Source organism: Natator depressus, chromosome 2 (assembly GCF_965152275.1).
Source record: "Natator depressus isolate rNatDep1 chromosome 2, rNatDep2.hap1, whole genome shotgun sequence".
Lineage (NCBI taxonomy): Eukaryota > Metazoa > Chordata > Testudines > Cheloniidae > Natator > Natator depressus.
Window position 1 is genome coordinate 258,568,672 of NC_134235.1, and position 18,278 is coordinate 258,586,949.

At 53.0% G+C, this 18,278-nt stretch overlaps 1 protein-coding gene across 3 annotated transcripts in view; it reads left to right on the top strand.

Moving 5' to 3' along the window:
- The window catches only part of PTH1R (parathyroid hormone 1 receptor), a 175,920-nt gene that overhangs the window by 94,130 nt on the left and 63,512 nt on the right, over positions 1–18,278 (top strand). For all 3 annotated transcript variants that reach the window (XM_074946447.1, XM_074946448.1, XM_074946446.1), the window contains one exon: positions 2,868–2,964. In XM_074946447.1, the coding sequence (XP_074802548.1) occupies positions 2,868–2,964 (97 nt within the window). The remainder of the gene's footprint in view (positions 1–2,867; positions 2,965–18,278) is intronic.

The window sequence follows — 18,278 nt, forward strand, 5'->3', positions numbered from 1 at the left end:
TCCTGTATTTAAGTATTACTCAATGGGATTTTTTTTAATAGCTTCCTCTAGCTTCCTCCCTCCGTGCTACAGACTTTGGTGTCCTGCCCTAGAAATCCCTCCCTTTCTGTGTGTGTGTAGCTCTCCGTGGTCTCTCCGCAAGATCTCGAGACAGTTGCACATGGCGTCTCAGAATGGATCAATGTGGACTCTAATTATGATGTAAGAATAACTATATCTAGGGACCGGTGAGGAAGCAGGATGTCGTAGGTGGCTGGGATAGGAGTCTAATAGACTGTAGAGCAGACATGGTGGATGGGCTGGTGTTCTTCTGCTGGATGGGATCAGAACTGCTCAACTGTGTGTCCTCTGCCCCGTGCTGTTTAAGATGGGATTTTCAAAGCAGCCTAGTCTATCCAAGGCACTTACACAGGCCCTGTTACTGCAGGATCTCAGCATCTCACAAGCTTTAATGTACTTACACTCACAGCTCCCATGTGAGGCAGGGCTGTGTTATTATCCCCATCGTACAGAGGCACAGAGAGGCTAAGGGACTTGCCCAAGGTCTCGCAGGTAGTCTGTGGCAGGGGAGGGACTTGAACCCAGACCTCCCAAGTCCTAAGCCAATGACCAGCCTCTTAAACGCACAGATGCCCCTTCAGCTCCTTTGAAAATCCCCCCTTAGCTGACTTGTCTCTAATTCACTGATCCTCCCACTACCCCCTCCCCATCCTTGGATAGGATGTATGTGGTGGAACGGCACCTCCCCGCTTTGCACGCTGTGCTACGTGCGGGTGAATGCAGATCCTCGGGCCGTAGAATCCTCGCCCGTTTCGCCAGCTGAGACTTTCCGTAAGCTCACGTGCGTTACTTCCACCTCCTCTTCCTTTCCGCTGCTGGGGAAATCTCAAGCTCTGAACGCTGCACGGCTGCTGCAGGTCAGGATCCTCAGGGAAAAGGAATGTACTGGCAACAGGAGCGTCAGAACAGGGGGGCCAAGGCCCTCTCATTTTTTGCCATGAGCCCGGCCCCCTGCCCCTCCTCTTCCCCCCAAGGCCCTGCCCCCAGAAGCTGAAGCCCGGCCCGGGTATGAGTGGCCCAGGGAGCCCAGACAGCTGTGGGGAGCTGCGGACCCTCCACCTGCTGAGGGGGCTGGGGGCAAAAGCAGTCCCCAGCCCGTGTCCCTAACCCCCAGGCCACCCACCCCAGGCAGGTGGAGGGTCCGCGGCTCCCCACAGCTGCCCAGTTGCGGTTCTTATCACGGCCCAGCTGTGTCTCTTCGGCCCAGCCCCCAGGCCAGGCTGAAAGCTGGAGCTGGGTCGGGGTAAGGGTCATGCGGGCAGATGTGGGGAGCCGCAGACCCTTCACCTGCCCTGGGGAGGAGGCCCAGGGGGGCGGGGATATGGGCTGGGGACTGCTCTTGCCCTCCTTCCCCCCCAGGCAGGTGGCGGGGCCTGAGCTCCCCGGCCTGGCTTCAGCTTCTGGCTTGGCAGTGGCTCTGGAGGAAGAGAAGGGGCAGGGCCACAGAGGGGGCAGGGCCTTTTGTCCCCCCGCCCCTGTATTAGGAAGACTCCATTGCCCCTGGCTGGCAAGCATTTAAGCTCAATTAGGCAAATTCACCTTGATGTCCTATGAAAAAGAAATCTAGCCCGGCACGTGTAATACTCCCATGGGCTGGGAGGGAGAAGTGTTTGTCAAGCTGATCCTATCGACATTGGTTGAGATGAAATGAGGTGGAAGGAACCTCATGGTTAACATGGTTAACCTTAACCTCTGGGGACGGTCCGGCGGGCACAAAGCTGCAGGGCTTGGCACATGTGCTAGATTGCTGGTGGAAGGAGAGGCCCACTGCGGAAGTTAAGATGCTTGGTGCTGGAATGGGTCACCTAAGAGGTTGTGGAATCCCTGTCACCGGACGTTTGGAAGAACAGGTTGGACACAGGATGGCTCAGGGATGGTCTAGGTTTACTTCGTCCTGCCTCAGTGCAGGGAGATAGAGTAGAAGCCCTCTTGAGGTCCCTTCCAGCTTTACGTTTCTGTGATTCCATGTCTTTCATCTATGCAGATCCGTGGTGGACTCCGTAAGTGAAGCTAAAGAGGGGTTCTTTGCTCTTTACCTCTCAGCTCCTCGCACAGATATTGACCCGCACAGCACAATATTAGTTAACAGCGTTGGCCATCTCTGCTCACTACTAGAATTTCCACTAGGGGGGGGCCAGGGCACCACTGCGATTGTTACCAGAGCGAGCTAGATCAAAGCTACCTCGGGTCTGTCTACACGGACAAAAACACCCTAACTGTCCAAGCTGCCCTGACTAAAGACGGATGCCTAGCGGAGCAGAGCAGGGATTGCAGCTTGGCTCCTCCCCAGCTCACCTCTCGGGGGGTGGGGAGGTGGGAAGTGATGGATTGGCCATGGCTTGCAGACGGGCCTGGCTGACTCTCTAAATCAGACGCTGTCGCTCACACCACAGTTAGGGGTGAAATGCCGTGGACTGCGTTATTGCAGGAGGCCAGGCCACATCATCCTGATGGTCCCTTCTGGCCTTGCAGTCTTGCTCTGGGGAGGAAGTAAATTACTCCACCTCTTTTGGTGGAGCAGCTCGCTCCCTCTGCATGCCCAGCCAGCTGGAGAAGATGGGGGCAAGGACGCAGGACTCCGAGCACTTGCTCACAGCAGGGAAAAGCCTCATCCCTCTCCACAGCGACCTGACTCACAATCAGAGCAGTGAGGGGAGTGTAACAGGGCCTCTGAGAGCAGATCCCTTTGGGAGGCTCTGGTGAGGGGCACCAGGGATGCGCAGAGCGACAGTCCCCGGGGCAGCCTATTCTAGCTCGCTGCTCCGTCTCTGGCCGCTGACGGACCGTGTGCCTCTGTCTCCCTGCAGGTGGATGCTGACGATGTCATCACCAAAGAGGAGCAGATCTTCCTGCTGGTAAAAGCCAAGTCCAAGTGCGAGCGCCACCTGAAAGTCAAGGTGCACGGTGAGTGTCCGCAGCGGCGGCTGGGCGTGGGAGCTGAGCGCAGGCAAGTCGCACATGTGCTGTCCCCGGCGAAGGGGCCTGGCTTGGATCAGCATCTCTTTTCCACTCGCTTTCTATTTCAGGCAGCTAACTGCTGCCAGATGGCAGGAGGGGGCGGGGAGAAAACACTCTCATGTGAGTGACTACATCTATGGCCGGCCTGGAGTTCACAGCTGTGAATTATTGGAGCGGTGGCTGTGTGCTAAGGCAGCGTCCCACCCAGCTAGCGCTGCACAAGCTGCCTGGCCCCCCATCGCGCTCCAACCACACATGGGGTTCGGAGGATCTAGCCCTCCCATATCACACAAAAGGACACGCCCCCCCCACACACACCTTGCAGTGCTGCAGAGCTACCGCCCCGAGATCACTTGCTGGCAAAAGCCTTCAGCACCTGAGAGCAAGGAGTGGTTCAGGAGCAGATGCATCCAGACATCTTGCCTTCTGGGCATCCCCCTGTGGCACGGAGACATAAAAATCCAGCTCACTCTTTATTTCAGGCCTCCACCTTTCCATCAGCAAAATCCCCAACCCCCATTCTCTGAACCTCGTCGTTCTGGGTCCCCTCCCCCCGTGCTGCCCAGTTAACACCTTGTTAAACAGCACACCTGCTTTACCCAGGTGCTCAGGAGACCATTGCATTTGGTGGAATCTTAATGCATTGAATTGCTATTTTAAGATTATTGCAGCAGACTTTTAACCTCCTACCATGAGACCACTGCCCTGTGCATGGACCTCCCATTGCCCAACACTCACTGTCTAACCCCCACCAGACTGCTGGTGTGCGGAGCCCACGGCCTACCGTGCTGACCCGTCCTGTCTCACTGTTCCCTTGTCGTCTCCCACCTGTCTGCAGCGACCTGTTGCCTCTTGTCTTAGATTGTTAGCTCTCCGGGGCAGGGACTGTCTTTGTTGTGTTTGTACAGTGCCTAGCTCATGACTAGAGCTCCTTGGTGCGCTGGTAATATGAGTAATAGTCATAACAATTAAGAGGGACTAAACAAGACAGCCTCTCCCTCCCAAAGTCTAGAAAAAGAGTTTACAATGGACAGGCTTTACAGTGTACAGAAAGCTTTCCTGGGAAACATCTGCCAGTCTAGAAAAGCGCTCCAGTCATCTAGAACAGATGTGACAATCGAGAGCTCCCTTTGCAAGCTCGAGGAGGGTCTGATCAGATGGATGGGTTGAGGCACTTTCTATCAGGAACTGTGGAATGAAAGGCCGGAGCCTCCGGTCTGTTAACCCGAGGGAAAGGAACTGCTTGCGGAAGCAGCCGCCTTTGCATTCAGCAGGTTTGTCGGCTCCTTCTCTTCTTTATTGTAAAGGACTCCCGTTGTCTGTGTTCAGTTTGCAGCAACGCTGCCAAGGGTGCACATCCTGCAGCAAGGGCGCTTGTCAGCCAGATGGAGGTGCTCAGTCTATGACCTGCTACCTCACCAGAGGCTCAAAGCATGAGCGGTGCGCAGTTCTCTTTGTCAGAGCGATGCACTGGAATCTGATTAGTCAAAGGCCTCCTGAAACTTGCAGCCAAGCAGAGGGGTTGGTTAACTGGGGGTGGGGGCCCGACCTGCAGCCTTAGTTGTGCTTAGCACTGTTGTCTTTTCAATCAACGGCCCTTAAGAACATAAGAACGGCCCTACTGGGTCAGATCAAAGGTCCATCTAGCCCGGGATCCTGTCTTCTGACAGTGGCCAGTGCCAGGTGCCCCAGAGGGAATGAACAGAACAGGTCATCATCAGGAAAAACTATTTCAGGGCGGGGAAGCACTGGAACGCGTTACCTAGGGAGGTGGGGGAATCTCCTTCCTTAGAAGTTTTTAAGGCCCGGCTTGACAAAGCCCTGGCTGGGATGATTTAGTTGGGGATTGGTCGTGCTTTGAGCAGGGGGTTGGACTAGATGACCTCCTGAGGTCCCTTCCAACCCTGATATTCTATGATTGTGTGATAAGTGATCCATCCCCTGTTGCCCATTCCCAGCTTCTGGCAAACACTTGTGTGCAAGGCAACAACCCCGGTCAATCCAGAAAGGACATAATCCAGTCTTTGGATAGTCAAAAGGTTCCCATAAGTTTGAAAGGCAGCATGATCCAGTGGAGAGAGCACTGAACTGGGAGACAGGAGATATTGGCTTTGCTGCTGGCCTGATGGCGCAGTGGTTGGTGGGGCAGGGTGTGCGCACTGGGGTCGTGCTGAGACAGAGATGCTGGACATGGGGCACTGCCATTTGTTCTCTATGAATCCCTTTGTGCCAGGCCTCCCCGATCTTGTGATTAACCATCCCCTCATCAGCTAGTTTGTCCCCCCTTTGCCGCCCTCGGAATGACTGTGATGTCGGAAGGTGGCATGTGGGCAGCAGCCTCTGGGATAGGTGACCCAGCAGGGCTGCAAACAAGGATGCTATTGAGTCTTGCTTGCAAAAAATAGCTTTGGGAGGACAATGCTCCTTTGCAGAGGCTGATATATAGTCCCCCTTTAAGAGGCAACGAGAAACTGAGTCATTCCCCTCTCTGGTCTGGCTGCAGGAGAAGAGCTGCCCCTCCCAACAGCCTGGCCTGACAGCTGACTCCAATGTGTCCTCGAATGGACTCACTTCGCTTGCCTTTAGCAGGTGATAAAGTTCGTTTTGCCGCTTTTACTGTGGCTTGTGCTCAGCTAAAGAGCATCCGTGCACCGTCAGGGCGAAAGCACTTTCACGAGGGGCTGCCGGATCCGGGCGCCAAGCAGAGGGAGAGAAAGGAATCCCTGGGGTGGGTTTCCATCTGGGGACGGTGGGACGTTTGCTCAAAAGCACCTAAATGGCTAATGAGCCTAGGGGCTTGTCTACATGTAAAACAGTACATCATCACAGCTGCAGTGCAGCCACTGCGCCTCTGGAGTGCTTCAGGGTAGATGTTACCTGGGCCTTTCGCTGTCGTTAATCCACCTCTCCAAGAGGCAGTACCCAGATTAGCGGAAGAATTCCTCCATCGCCCTAGCGCTGTCTACACTGGGGGTTAGATAGGCTTAACTATGTTGCAATGGGGGGTGGACTTTTCACACCCCTGTGTGACATAGCTGGGTCAACATAGCCTTTTAGTGTAGACCTGGCCTAAGTCCCATTCTATCATCTATCTATCTATCTCTCTATCTATCTCCACACACCCCCTCTATCTAATCTAATCTAATCTATCTATCTCCATACACACCCTCTATCTATCTATCTATCTATCTAGCTCTGCCTAGATTTTCCTATAGAGTTTGTTACCGTCGTACCTAAGGGGCTGATAACTAAACTCTCCTCTCGAGCTGGTCAAATATTTGCAGGTTTTGAACCATCGACAGAATTTTTCACTGAAACTTTGAATTTTGATGATAATAAGAAGGGAGGCTGTTTTGTGAAAATGTTATCCCATTTTTTGAGCAGCTCTTCTTTCCTCCTCTTGCTTTCTTTTCGCCTCCCTCTGTCCTCTCCTTGCTCTGTCTGTCATCAAGGGAGGCCCATGACAGCATCAGGAGGAAGTGATTGTCCACAGTGATTTTCAGTGTTAAATCGCTCGGAATGGGATGGAGTTAAGGGTTGGGAGTATCAAACACAATCTGGCCTAGGCACCTTCATTCTGCCTTTGGCCATATGTGGCTGCCTGTTTGTTTCCTCTGGGTTCTGAGTTTACACCACCCCATGTAGTTAGTGGCCTAATTTTTTGGAAGTCCCTAATGATTTCGGGTTTTGTGATGTTGGGATGAAAACATCGAATACCACGAGTCTGGACACCAGTGCTCTCCCCCTTTACCAGAAGGGGACCTGAGGCACAGAGTGATTCAGTGCCCCACCCCAGGACACACAGGAGAGTCGGTAGCAGAGCCGAGAACTGAATTCTCATCACCTGAGTTTCATTCTAGTGCCTTAACCACAAAACCATGCTTCCTGTTCTCCTGGAATTCAAGGTAAACCTCCAGGGATGCAAGCCCAGGTGGAGGAAAAGGTTTGTACGTGTCCTTGTGAACTGAAACCTCAGGCTGTCGGTATCATGAGATTCAAGAAACCAATCTGATTCTGAAGCTGGTCAAACAGATCTGAGACCCCTGCATTATAACGTCCTGCAAATGTCTAAAATTCCTCCTGTCCCCTATTAGTCAAGCCTACTTTATGGGCCAGATCTCCACTGGTGTAAATCAGTGTAGTTCTATTGCCTCGGCGGAAACACGTCGACGGACACCACCACACTCTTGCTCTATAATTCACTGCCCCGCCCCTTCCTTGGCTCACTTAGGCAAATGTGACTATTGATGAGAGATGGACCTGAGCTACGCAGTTCCTCTGGAAGCTACGAACCCCTGGGAAGTCTGAAGGTGTTGAGATAATGGGGTTTGGTCTGGCCATTGCCGAAGCAGAGACAAGCGTCGCAGTCCTGATCTGCAGCCCAAGTTCTCTGTAGTTTGGTCCTGGTGGGGTGTGGTTTGGCCCTCAGATTTTGACTGGGTCTCATCCCTGAGATCTGCCCCATTATCTTCCAGACACTTGGGCTCGGTCTTTGCTTAATACCTAAACCAGTATAGCTATGTCAGTCGGGGGTGTGAAAAAAAACACACCCCCTCACCAATATAGCTATGGCAGCAAATCCCCCAGTGTAGACGCAGCTATGCTAACAGAAGAGTGTAGATGTTGTTTGGAGAGGTGGCGTTCCTATGCGGGCAGGAAAACTGTCAATGTATGCTGTGTCTACACTAGGGGGCTATGCCGGCATAGGCTCTGTAGTGTAGACGTAGCCTAGTGTTAATGCTTTTTCCCCTTTGTCACTAACATGAAATCATCAAGGGGGAAAAAGAAGCTGGAGGGAGCTGTGAATTCTGCACAGCTGCTTAGAAATTGCCCTGAAAGAAATGACTGAGAGCAAGGTTTGAAGTGGAGGACTTCTGCAAACACTGTGCACGGGTTTTTTCTTAGCTTGCACAGCTCAGTCCCAGAGACGTCATGGAGATACACAGAAGAGAACTGGCTCTCTGATTGGAAAGTGTGATCCCGTCTACGCATGGATTTCATTAGCCCTTCCCCGGGAGAGATAAGTATCTTGAATTGAGACCTAGGCTTCGCAAGCACGACCCTCTAAAAGCTGGAACCGCTCATTCTTTGGTCTGTTCCATTTGGCATTTTCTCCTTCCCTTTTCTGGTTTTATTGACTTGTCTCCATTAAATCCACATCAGCGTCTCCTCTCCAGCCTGCGTAACTAGGCACATATGCAAGTGTGCTTTGCAACACAGGATGAAGCCAAAGAGCAACAGGTTCCAGGGCAGCTCCTCTTGAAGAACTTGCTTTGTGTTTCTCATCCCTTCTCTGTGGTGGGCGAAGGCAGGTGGGCAGCATGTGTGTATGTTAGCGGCAGCAAAAGGACATAGGGTATGTGGCTACGTATCTCTCTCTCAACCCCTTCCATGCTTTACCACGTCTGGCTTCCTTTCCATGCCAGGGAGGACCTTTGTGTGGCCTTAGCCCCGAACGGTGGCCCTGGAAAATTGATGAGTGCCCCTGAAACTAGGATTCAGTGTTCTAGGGAAAGGCACACATCACCATCGCCTTAAATCAGGTTCAGGGAAGAACATCGACTCATAGACTTTCAGGCCAGCAGGTTCCCAGCCTGATTAGAAGGGGAAAGCTCAAGAGAGGTTCAAAGGCGATGCTGGTGAATGCCATGGAAAAAGCAGCGCAGAGGGCAGAAAGGTGCGAGTCCACTTCTGACCCGCTGCCAGCTGGATCTCGGCATCCCTGCTATGAAGAGCCAGTCAGGCCCTTTCCGTTTGCTTTGGTGCATTAGACACATTCCGTGATGTTTGCTTTGTTACCGGAGGGCCTTGTGTCCTCCATGAGCCATGACTGCAATCGGAGGGTGGGTACAAAAGGACAGCCTGCCGCTGAAGGCATTCTGTCTCTGAGGCACAGCGCCTCGGAGGGACCTGGAGGGAGCCTGCAGGACAGCTGCGCTTATACTCCTCTTGTGGGGTGGTGCTACCTTGTCTACCCAGAAACTTACACTGGTTTAAATCCATTTAGTTGAGCCCTTGTGGACAGATGTAAGTCAGTTTAAACCTTAAACCTGAAGCCCAGCTGACAGGTAAACCAGGTATAAACAAGTATCAGGGTATGTCTGCACTACAGAGACTATACCAGCACAGCATAGCCCCCTAGTGTAGACACAGCCTGCGTCAACTGAAGGGTGGTCTCGCTCCGTGTCGGAACACCACCTCCCCGCACGAACCTAGTGAGAGTCAATGAAAGCGTTATTCTGTCAACATCGCTGCATCCACACTGGGGGTTAGGTTGGCGTAACTGTGTATCACAGGGTCCACTCACGGCTAGGGGCGCCCCTCCAGGCTGCTCTGGGGATTAGCTCCTTCCAGGTCAGGGGGCCGCCTTCTGCTCCTTCTTCAGGACTTGGCCCTCCAGCCAGGTCACTTTGTGTGTTTCTCCTTTCCAGGGTATCAAAGTCTCTTCTAACAAACGGGCTCAGGCAGTCTTCCCATTCCCTGCCCAGCCTGTGCCACCTCCCCAGTGGCTGGCAGGGGAACCCGGGTCCATCCCCTACTCCGGGTTCCAGCTCGGGGACTCTCTAGTCAGCAGCCAAGGTCTGCAGCCTCCTGAGCCTGGCTGCCTTTTCCCAGAGCCTTTCCTTACCTTCTGACTCTCCCCGCATCTCTGGGTTTGTCAGCCTCAGAACTCCCTCCTCCCAGGGAGTAACTGCAGCCTGCTGCCCTCTCTGCTTCAGCTTCCTGCCTTTATAAACCCAGTTCCTCCTCAGCAGGGCTCCCTCATTCAGTCAGGAGATTACCTAGCCACTTTATTCCCCTCAGATGGGGCCTGTCTGGTTAATTGGCCCCCTACTTAGCCTTGGTTATATTAACTTAGCTACTTGGTTATATTAACCCCTTCAGGGCAAGTGTGGGGTGAACACCCCATCTCACTGTGTCAGGGGTGTGGTTTTTTCCCACCATAGCTATGCTGATGTAACTTTTCAGTGTAGACCAGGCCTAAGAGTGTCTACATACAAAGGTCTGGTCTACACTAAAACATTAGGTCGACCCAGCGATGTCACTCAGGGGTGTGAAAAATCCACACCCCTGAGCAATGTAGTTAAACTGACTTAATTCCCCATCGACCTAGCTACCGCCTCACGGAGAGCTGGATTACTGATGCCAGTAGGAGAACCCCTCCCCCATAGCTGTATGTAGTATCTATACTGGAGCACTTCAAGTGTAGACAAGCCTAAAGTGGCATTGTCTTAGCTAAACTGGTTTAACATGACATCTTTAGGCCTTGTCTACACCAAAAAGTTGCACCCGTTTAACTGAAGGTGGATTTTTAAACCGATGTAGTGAAACCAGTGCCAGCCTCAGTGGAGATGCTTTAAAGTGGCTTATTTCAGGTTAGCATATGTCAGCTGGAAACAGGTTTAAGATCACTATAAAAGTGACATAAACTAAACTAATATAAACCAGGTTTAAATCAAAGTCAGAGTGTCCCCACTGGGGGTAGGGGTTGCATCCAGGGGCAGTGGGTATCATAGGCCAGGGAAGGCTAAGTCTTCCCTCACCCAAGCTGTGGCCACATCCACACTCTGCCCTGCAACCCTGAAGCCGGCGGGGCTCAGTTCCAGCCGCAGCCTGGAGTTCAGGGCTCGGCCAGTGGCCAGGGGCTGAGGCAGCCAGGAGTGGCTCGGGCCAGCCAGCGGGGATTGGGCCAGCTGGGGTGGCTCAAGTTGGCCCAGGAATCCGGCCCGCCACGACAGCATGGGTCAGCCAGCAGGGGTCGGGCCTGCCGGGGTGGCTCAGGCTAGCACAGCTGTGACGGCTCCGGCCGCGGCTGGTAGGAGGGCTGCAGTGGGCAGGGCCTCAGGCAGAAGAGGTGAGGCCAGCAGGCTAGCCTCCCTGAAGTGGGGTTCACCTGCCGCTCATGGGTGCATCGGTTTATAAACCAGTTTCACGTTGAATTGGGATGATGCTGAATACGGACAGGGTCTAAGCAGAGGTGTGGGATTATTCCCACTGTGTTTCCATGCGGCTCTTCTCTGCGTGTAGGTTTCTTATGTGCAGTTCTTGGCTTGGGCATCAAGGGAGGAAGACCCAACAAACAAACAGAAAGAAAAAAAAACCCGTACAACCATACCCACAAGTATGCAGCTTGCTTTCTTTTTCAGTTTCGATTTTATTTATTTATTTTTTTTAATTTAGCCTCCAGATGAAAGCCATTCAGTCGGAACAGGAAACCCTTAAAATTTCTTTTATATGTACATAAATATTATATTTCTGCAATGGTGGCTAAGCCGATGCCACCCCAAAGGCAAACCTGGAAGAGGATGAAGCGAAATCCCCAGCTACGAGTCATCAAACATTTTTCCCCCCCATGAATTAAAAGCCTGTCTTGCCCTGCATTGGAAAACCAGAAGGGACATTTTGCAGAGGGAGAGAGATTTTTACACAAGCCTGTAATTAGCCGAGGCCACTGGTGATCCCGGAGTGCTAGGTGTTGCAGTTTGCCTTGCAATGGCTTGGTTTTTTAATAAATAAGCCTCTTATTTGCTAGGGAGATGAGGTTATTTTTAGTCAAGAAACCATGACTGTTTATCCAAGGTATGTGTGTTGGCTGCCTGAATTACGGCTCCATTGTCCCTAGGGGCCCCCTCCCCATGCCCACGCTTTCTTAGCAATGAAACAACCCGGAGTTGTGGCTTTCCTATCAAGCATGCTCCATCCTGCCGGGTGCAGGGCACCTCCTAGGAGATGCTGAGAGCCCTCAACTCCCCTTGAAGTCAATGGGAGATGTAGGCTCCCAGCACTGCTCACTATCAGGCCTCAGAATCACAGATTTAAAAGTCCTGCCAGCTTTTATTTATCCCTCCTCTTGGTTGTGTTTATCCCAGCCAGCCTTTGCGTCCTCCATGATCTTAGCATGGGAGGGCCTTGATCCAAAGACCTCTAGAAGTCAATGCAAAGACCCTCCTTTGTATCAAGACATTCATAAGTAATAAGGGAAGCGTCACAACAGAACCCCCACAGCAGAACAACAAAGGCACATTGACATACCCAGGTTATTCTAGGTAGGGGCAGCTTAGTTAAGGATCCATTTGTTGCATTCACCCGGTGTTGCATTCACGCAGATCACAGACTCTTTGGGGCCGGGGCCATCTCTTTGTTCTGTGTTTGTACAGTGCGTAGCACCAGGGGGTCCTGATCCAGGACTCGTCCTATATGCTACTGTAGTAATAATAAAGAAATTAAACTCAGGTGAAAATAAGCCATAAGAAAAAGGAATGGCCAGTAGCAGAACACACCAGAGGTCCGTAGATAGGAGTTAAGAGCAGCTGGAAGGATAGCCTGGTGGGAAGGTTTTTAACCTGAGATTTATACGCGGTGGAGTCAGTTCCCTACCCAGACTCCCTTGCTCGCTCTGTGCCTCAGTTTCCCTCTTCTAAAATGGGGATCATCGCACAGCCCTGCCTCACAGGGATGTTGTGAGAATGAATGCACTAAAGGGTGTGAGGTGCTGGGGCCAGATGAATGAGCAGTGATGTTCACCAATACATTACACTATTATTTATTTACGGCACAGTGGCATCCGTGTGCATGGCGGCATAATGAAAATGTGACCGCAAGGTCCCCTCTCAAAAGCATTTACCACCTGAGGCCCCGATGATGCAGGATGTAATGGGCGGGGCCGGGGTCTGCCCACCCACCGCAAGCGCAGGATCAGGGCTTAGAAGCCCAATTCTGCAAATCCTTAGCCGCTAGAGTAGCCCTAAATGGGCACCAGATAGACGAGAGGTGGGGCGCAGTGAAAGCTCGTGGGTGAGCCCTGATGTTTAACCATAGGCCGTGCTGTGATTATTAACAACAGTCGTTTTGCTGATCGGCTAGCAGCTCTCCAAGGTTTACGCCTCCTGGGTGAACTTTGTTTTAAAGAGACACTGGAAGGAGGAGAGGCTAGAGTCATGGGAGAGCATGAACAGGATTCCAGGTGTAGAGGACTGGGGCGGCATGAACTGGGGCATTAAGGGTGTGTCTGCATTCCAAAAAATAATAATAACCCACAGCAGCAAGTATCAGACCCTGGGTCTGCAGGCTTGGGCTCACGGTGCTTGCGCTTCAGGGCTAAAATAGCAAGCATGGATGCTCCTGCTCACGGGCTCTGAGACCCACCCCCTTCGCCAGGTCTCAGAGCCCATAATCCTACTTTTAGTCCCATAATCCACTGACCCTCTTGTTCTCTCTCAAACTGATTTGCACCATGTGGTCACCTGCTCTCTTCACGGCCTTCTGTGTTAGGCTGTGCTCACTTTCGCCTGCGACCTGCAGGTCCTTTTGGGCAGAGACACGTGGCCCATTGAGCACAATTCACCCACTGCCTGGCACTTTGTACTCCAGCCATGGAGGCAGCCAGCCAGGACACGTGCATGCAAAGGCCGACATGCTCGCGCCAGGCTGACGGAGAGCCCCAGATGGCAACGCACACAGTGTTACGCCCCAGGAGACGCGGGCACAGGCCCACGCTGGCCCCCTGGCACACATACAGCTGTGCTCACAGATACACCCGCTGACACAGACGTGTATTCCCGCACACCGGCATGGACCAAGAGACACAAACGCCATTACAGCTCGATGGAGGGATGCGCTGTGACGAGTTGGGGGTTCTGTCTGACCCACTTCCGAACTGGGGATGATTTTATGAAATGGTTTCATGAAATCACTGTATCATGGGAAGCCGACATGTATGTGGCTCCACCCTGAGGGATGTGTTGGGTGTCTGCCAACCCAGTGGCAATGGTGGGTGATCAGCATTCAACGATCGCCTATTCAATGTAAGACACCTTGGGACAATGGATTTGCCCTAGTTGAAAGAAGACACTTCCTCCTTTTGTCCGAAGGGAGCAGGGCTTGGAAGTAATGGAAGGTTACCAGGCGGAGAACAAAGGAAGCAGATGACCTCAGCAGGAGTCTATAAAAGGACTCCCATGGGGAACTGGGAAAAGTGAGCCATCTTGCACCAGATTAAGATGAGGGACGCTGCTGCAGGGGCAGGTAGGCAATGGGGGGAGGACCCAGCCTGCCTGCCTGAGCACGGATGAGCTCCCAAGAGAAGGGTGAGCCGGGAAGGGACATCGTGTTTAGGAGGTTTTATGTGATCTGCGCTCCCCTGTGATGTACGTGATTCACTAGAAAGCATAAAGTTGCCAGACTGAACAACACGGGTGAGGCTTTTTTCCCAGCGTGCTAGGCTCTGCAGCACGCAGAAAGACGCCGACACAGGCAAAGACTGGCACATGTCCAGAGACACAGGTGTGAGCGCGCTCACACGTACGCTCGCCCGGATATACTGTCACACACACTCACCAAAGCAGACCGCCCTCTCCCTTAGCACTCAGTGCAAACACAGAGCCAGCCCAGACATGTGCCCAAGTACACTCATCCGCACAGTTCCCCCCCTTCAAACAGACACCTATTCCCAGACACACACAGCTGGCAATGCAGCTGCAGGCCCAGACAAACACCCCCGTACAGACGCACAGCCCACCCGGACCCCCTCCCTAAGGCCTGGGTCATTTTTTTGGGTTGCTCCTCCCTGCCTGTTTCCAATCCGCTGAATGTCCTTCCCGTAATAGAGTGACCACAATTGGACACCGTATTCCAGATGCGGTCTCCCTGGTGCCTAGCACGGTGCCAGAATAACTCGGGCTGATTTATATTCCATACCCCAGATAAACACCTCGAGCCCTTGTTTGCATATTTCCCACTGCCAAGCAGCCGCGCAGATGGTTTTAATGTGTTCTCCACATGTATGCAATGCTTGCACAAAGAACGGAGGGGGGTGGGGTAGGAAATCTAGAAGGCAAGTGAGCATATTCCTCAGTGGATGCCCCCTTATGATACGGGATGAGCAGCGGAAACGTGAAGGCTTCAGTGTGCAATTGTCTCTCTGCGGTCAGCTTCCTGAGGGCTTCTTCACAAAGACCCCCTTCCTCCCTGGCTGTTCTGGGTTCAGCGGTGCCTCCCTGTCCCACAGTGGACCACCTTCTGTTGGTGAGAGAGACAAGCTTCCAAGCTACACAGAGCTCTTCTTCAGGGCTGGGAGAGGTACTCTGGGAATCACAGCAAAATGCAAAAGCCAGGTCACCGCAGGACAGAGAGAGGCACCAGGTCATTAACCCTTGCCAGCCCCTGCTCTGCCGGAGCTGCCTCCTACCTGCTGGCCAGCTCCTTGTCAGGCAGCAGCAGGTCCCGTCCCAGCCCTGGCACAGAGGGAGCCCAGCTGGGGGTGGGGAGGGAGATGGAGAAGATCCAGTGACCAACGGGGGGGTAGAGAAGAGGAGAGGAGAGAGAGACGGGGTGGGGCCTTGAGGGAAGAGATGGAGCAGGGGCAGGGCCTTGGGGGAAGAGGCAGAGAAGGGGGTGGAGCCTGGGGGGAAAAGAAGAGAAGGGGTGGGGCCTCAAGGGAAGAGGCAAAACGGGGCGGGACCTTGGGGGGAAGAAGTGGAGCATGGGCGGGGTCTCGGGGGGGGGGCGGGTCTGGATACCAGCATTTAGAAAGTTGACAACCCTATTGTTGAAAATAAGTAGTTAGTCCATTTTTTAAGGGACCATTCAAGGTAGAATGGCCTATTAACACCTCTGCAGTCATAGTGCAAAAAGAGGAGTCAGTGGTTACAGATTGTTGTAATAAATCACAATTCCAGTGTCATCCTTAGAGGCCCGATTGTGCTAGGTGCTGTACATACAAATAGTAAGAGACAGGCCCTGCCCCAAAGAGCCAACAGTCTAAGTAGCCAAAACGGACAAAGGGTGAGTAGGGTGAAGTGACTTGACCAAGGTCACATAGTAGAGACTCGAATAGAACCTGGGGGTCCTGACTTCTGCTTTGTTACCACCCCCACTGCCTCGCAACTGTACATGCAGCATGACTTAGTCAGGGCCTGCTAACCTCTTGCTGTTAGGTTGTGAATTTACAAATCCCCGAGCGCCTTCTCTTTTCAAAACTGTGCGTGTGTGTATTTAGTATTGGCTCTGCTCTCTGGTGAGAGTGTGGTGTGGTCTAAGGGCGCTGGCCTAGGACAGCTGAACCTCTTGTGTGTCACCACTGCACCCCATCTACCGAGGCTCTGAGCTAGAGGGCCAGGTGAAAGGGGAATTCAAAAATCTTCAGACATACGTGCCTGGAAGGGGACCTCAATAACTGACCTTGTTTTCGGAAGTGGTGAGCACCTAGAATTCCTATTGACCTTAGCTGAAGGATGCTCAGATTCAGGTCAGCAAATCACACCACTTCTTGGGTGCCTGACTCTCAGCATCCAAATTAAAATTCCTGGCCTCTGCCTTTCTGTCCTTAGGCTCTCTGCCTTTCTCTCCTGAGGTTTGTGGCAAGTTCAATATGCTGTATGCTGGTCTCTCAGAGCTACCAAATTCATTGCACATAGGCCACCAAACAGGCAGATGGTAACCAATATGGGCAACAACTGACTTGGGCAGGATGGGAACCAGCCAAAAATTGGTAAAAGGCTATGTAGCCCCTGCCCGATTCCCAGAACCATGCAGTCTCCCACCAGCTAGTTCCTGTCTGACACAAATAAAATCTCAGGGTCACGTGATGCCAATCAAGCATGACGAGTGCGTTAGACTCCGAGGAGGCCCCTTTTGCATCTTCGTAGCACCACATCCACACTTCAGGGCATGATGACGTCGCGTCATCACAATGTCACTTCCTCCCGCCCAGGACAGAGCAATGCGATGTTACGAGGCAGACGTGACAAGCGTGGGACTCGAGGGGCAGGGCAGGCAGCAGTCTTCTGCTCAGCTGAATGCTGTGAGTTTGGCCAGGCCGGGGCCTTCGTCCGGTAAAGGAGTGGCAAGTTTTTTCCCAGCCTTTGGCTGCCAGGTGGAATCAAGCACCCTTTAATGGCCGCAGACTCAGAGATAGTATCGAAGGAAAGCGCTGTGGCTAATTCAGAGGCAAAAGAGCACCGCTAATGGACAGCGGACTCTGTGGGAACGCATTGTTTATTGAGACTGATAGAGCAAGGCAGAGGGCAGGCGAGTGCTGTGCCGGCCTTCCTCGTACCCAGCGGTCAGGGTTGATTTTGAGGGATTGGGATTAGAGCAGTATGTGGCTCGCCTGGAAGGAGGTGCCTTGCTACCGGCGGAGGAGAAGGGCGAGTGGCAGGGCAGCGCTGACGTCCGTGGGCAGAGCCCGGGACGGGAAGGAGAGATGCATTGTGCATTGGCCACAGGGTGAGCTGGCCCTTTCAGAGGCAGTTCAAGTCCTAGCTGCACCTCATTCCCTTTTTCCCGATCAAGGGAATTCTGGGACTTGTAGTCCAGTGTTGTAGGCCAGAGAGCAAGGCCTGCTGGGAGACGGAGGGGTATAAAAGGAAGCTGCTTTTCTCACTGCAGAGGCAGGTTTGGGGAGGGTAGGTGCTGGGAATGGAGGGGCTCTCGGGAGGAGGGGCTCTGGATAGCATCTGATGGGAAGGGGGCTTCCAGGGACAAAGAACCAGGAAGGGCTGGGGAAGGAGGGCTGAAAGGCAGGGCAGCCATGGAAGGAAGCAGCCCAAGGAGAGCAGGAAATATCAAGTGGAATACGTGAGGCTGGAGGAGGTGGCTACTTCACTGTTTAGGGGTTCAGGACTAGAGCTTGTGGTAGAGAGAGGGCCTGAGCTTCTCTGTGCCTCTGCTGAGCTACCTTGAGGCATTGAGCTGATGTCCCTGGGGTGAAGGGACTGTTGTGAATTCATGTGACCAAGGGGTGAAGGTTGCCTGGGCCTAGAGAAGGATCTGTGGCTTGGGAAGGGCAAGGACTGTATATGGCTCTCTGCACCCAAGAAGTGAAGGGCTAGTTTGGGTTTGGTTGGTTTCTGCTTACTTCTTAGCCAGGGGGTCAGAGTATCTTAGCCAGAGGGAGACTGATGAGAAGCAGCAGGGAAACTGAGGCAGGCCAGTGGGAGGGGAGTGGCTTTGCTGAAGGGTTCAGGGAAGGCTGTTTGTGGGTGCACTGGCCAAGGCAGGTAGAGCAGAGAGCATTTCAGGTTAGGACTGAGGGGCGCTGAGCAAGGCTCAAGGATGGCTGCGGGTCGGGGTTGAGGTGCCCTGGCACAGCAAGGTGAGGTCCGGAACTGGGCTCAAGGAGAGTTGGTCAGGCAAGAATTAAGCGCACAGGGGCAAACAGGGAGGTATAAAAATTCATGCAAGGCCTGTCCCCAGCCTCTTCTTAGGGCTTCCCATTAATAAGCTCTGAGGGAAATGTTCCGGGCTGACGCACCTCCAAA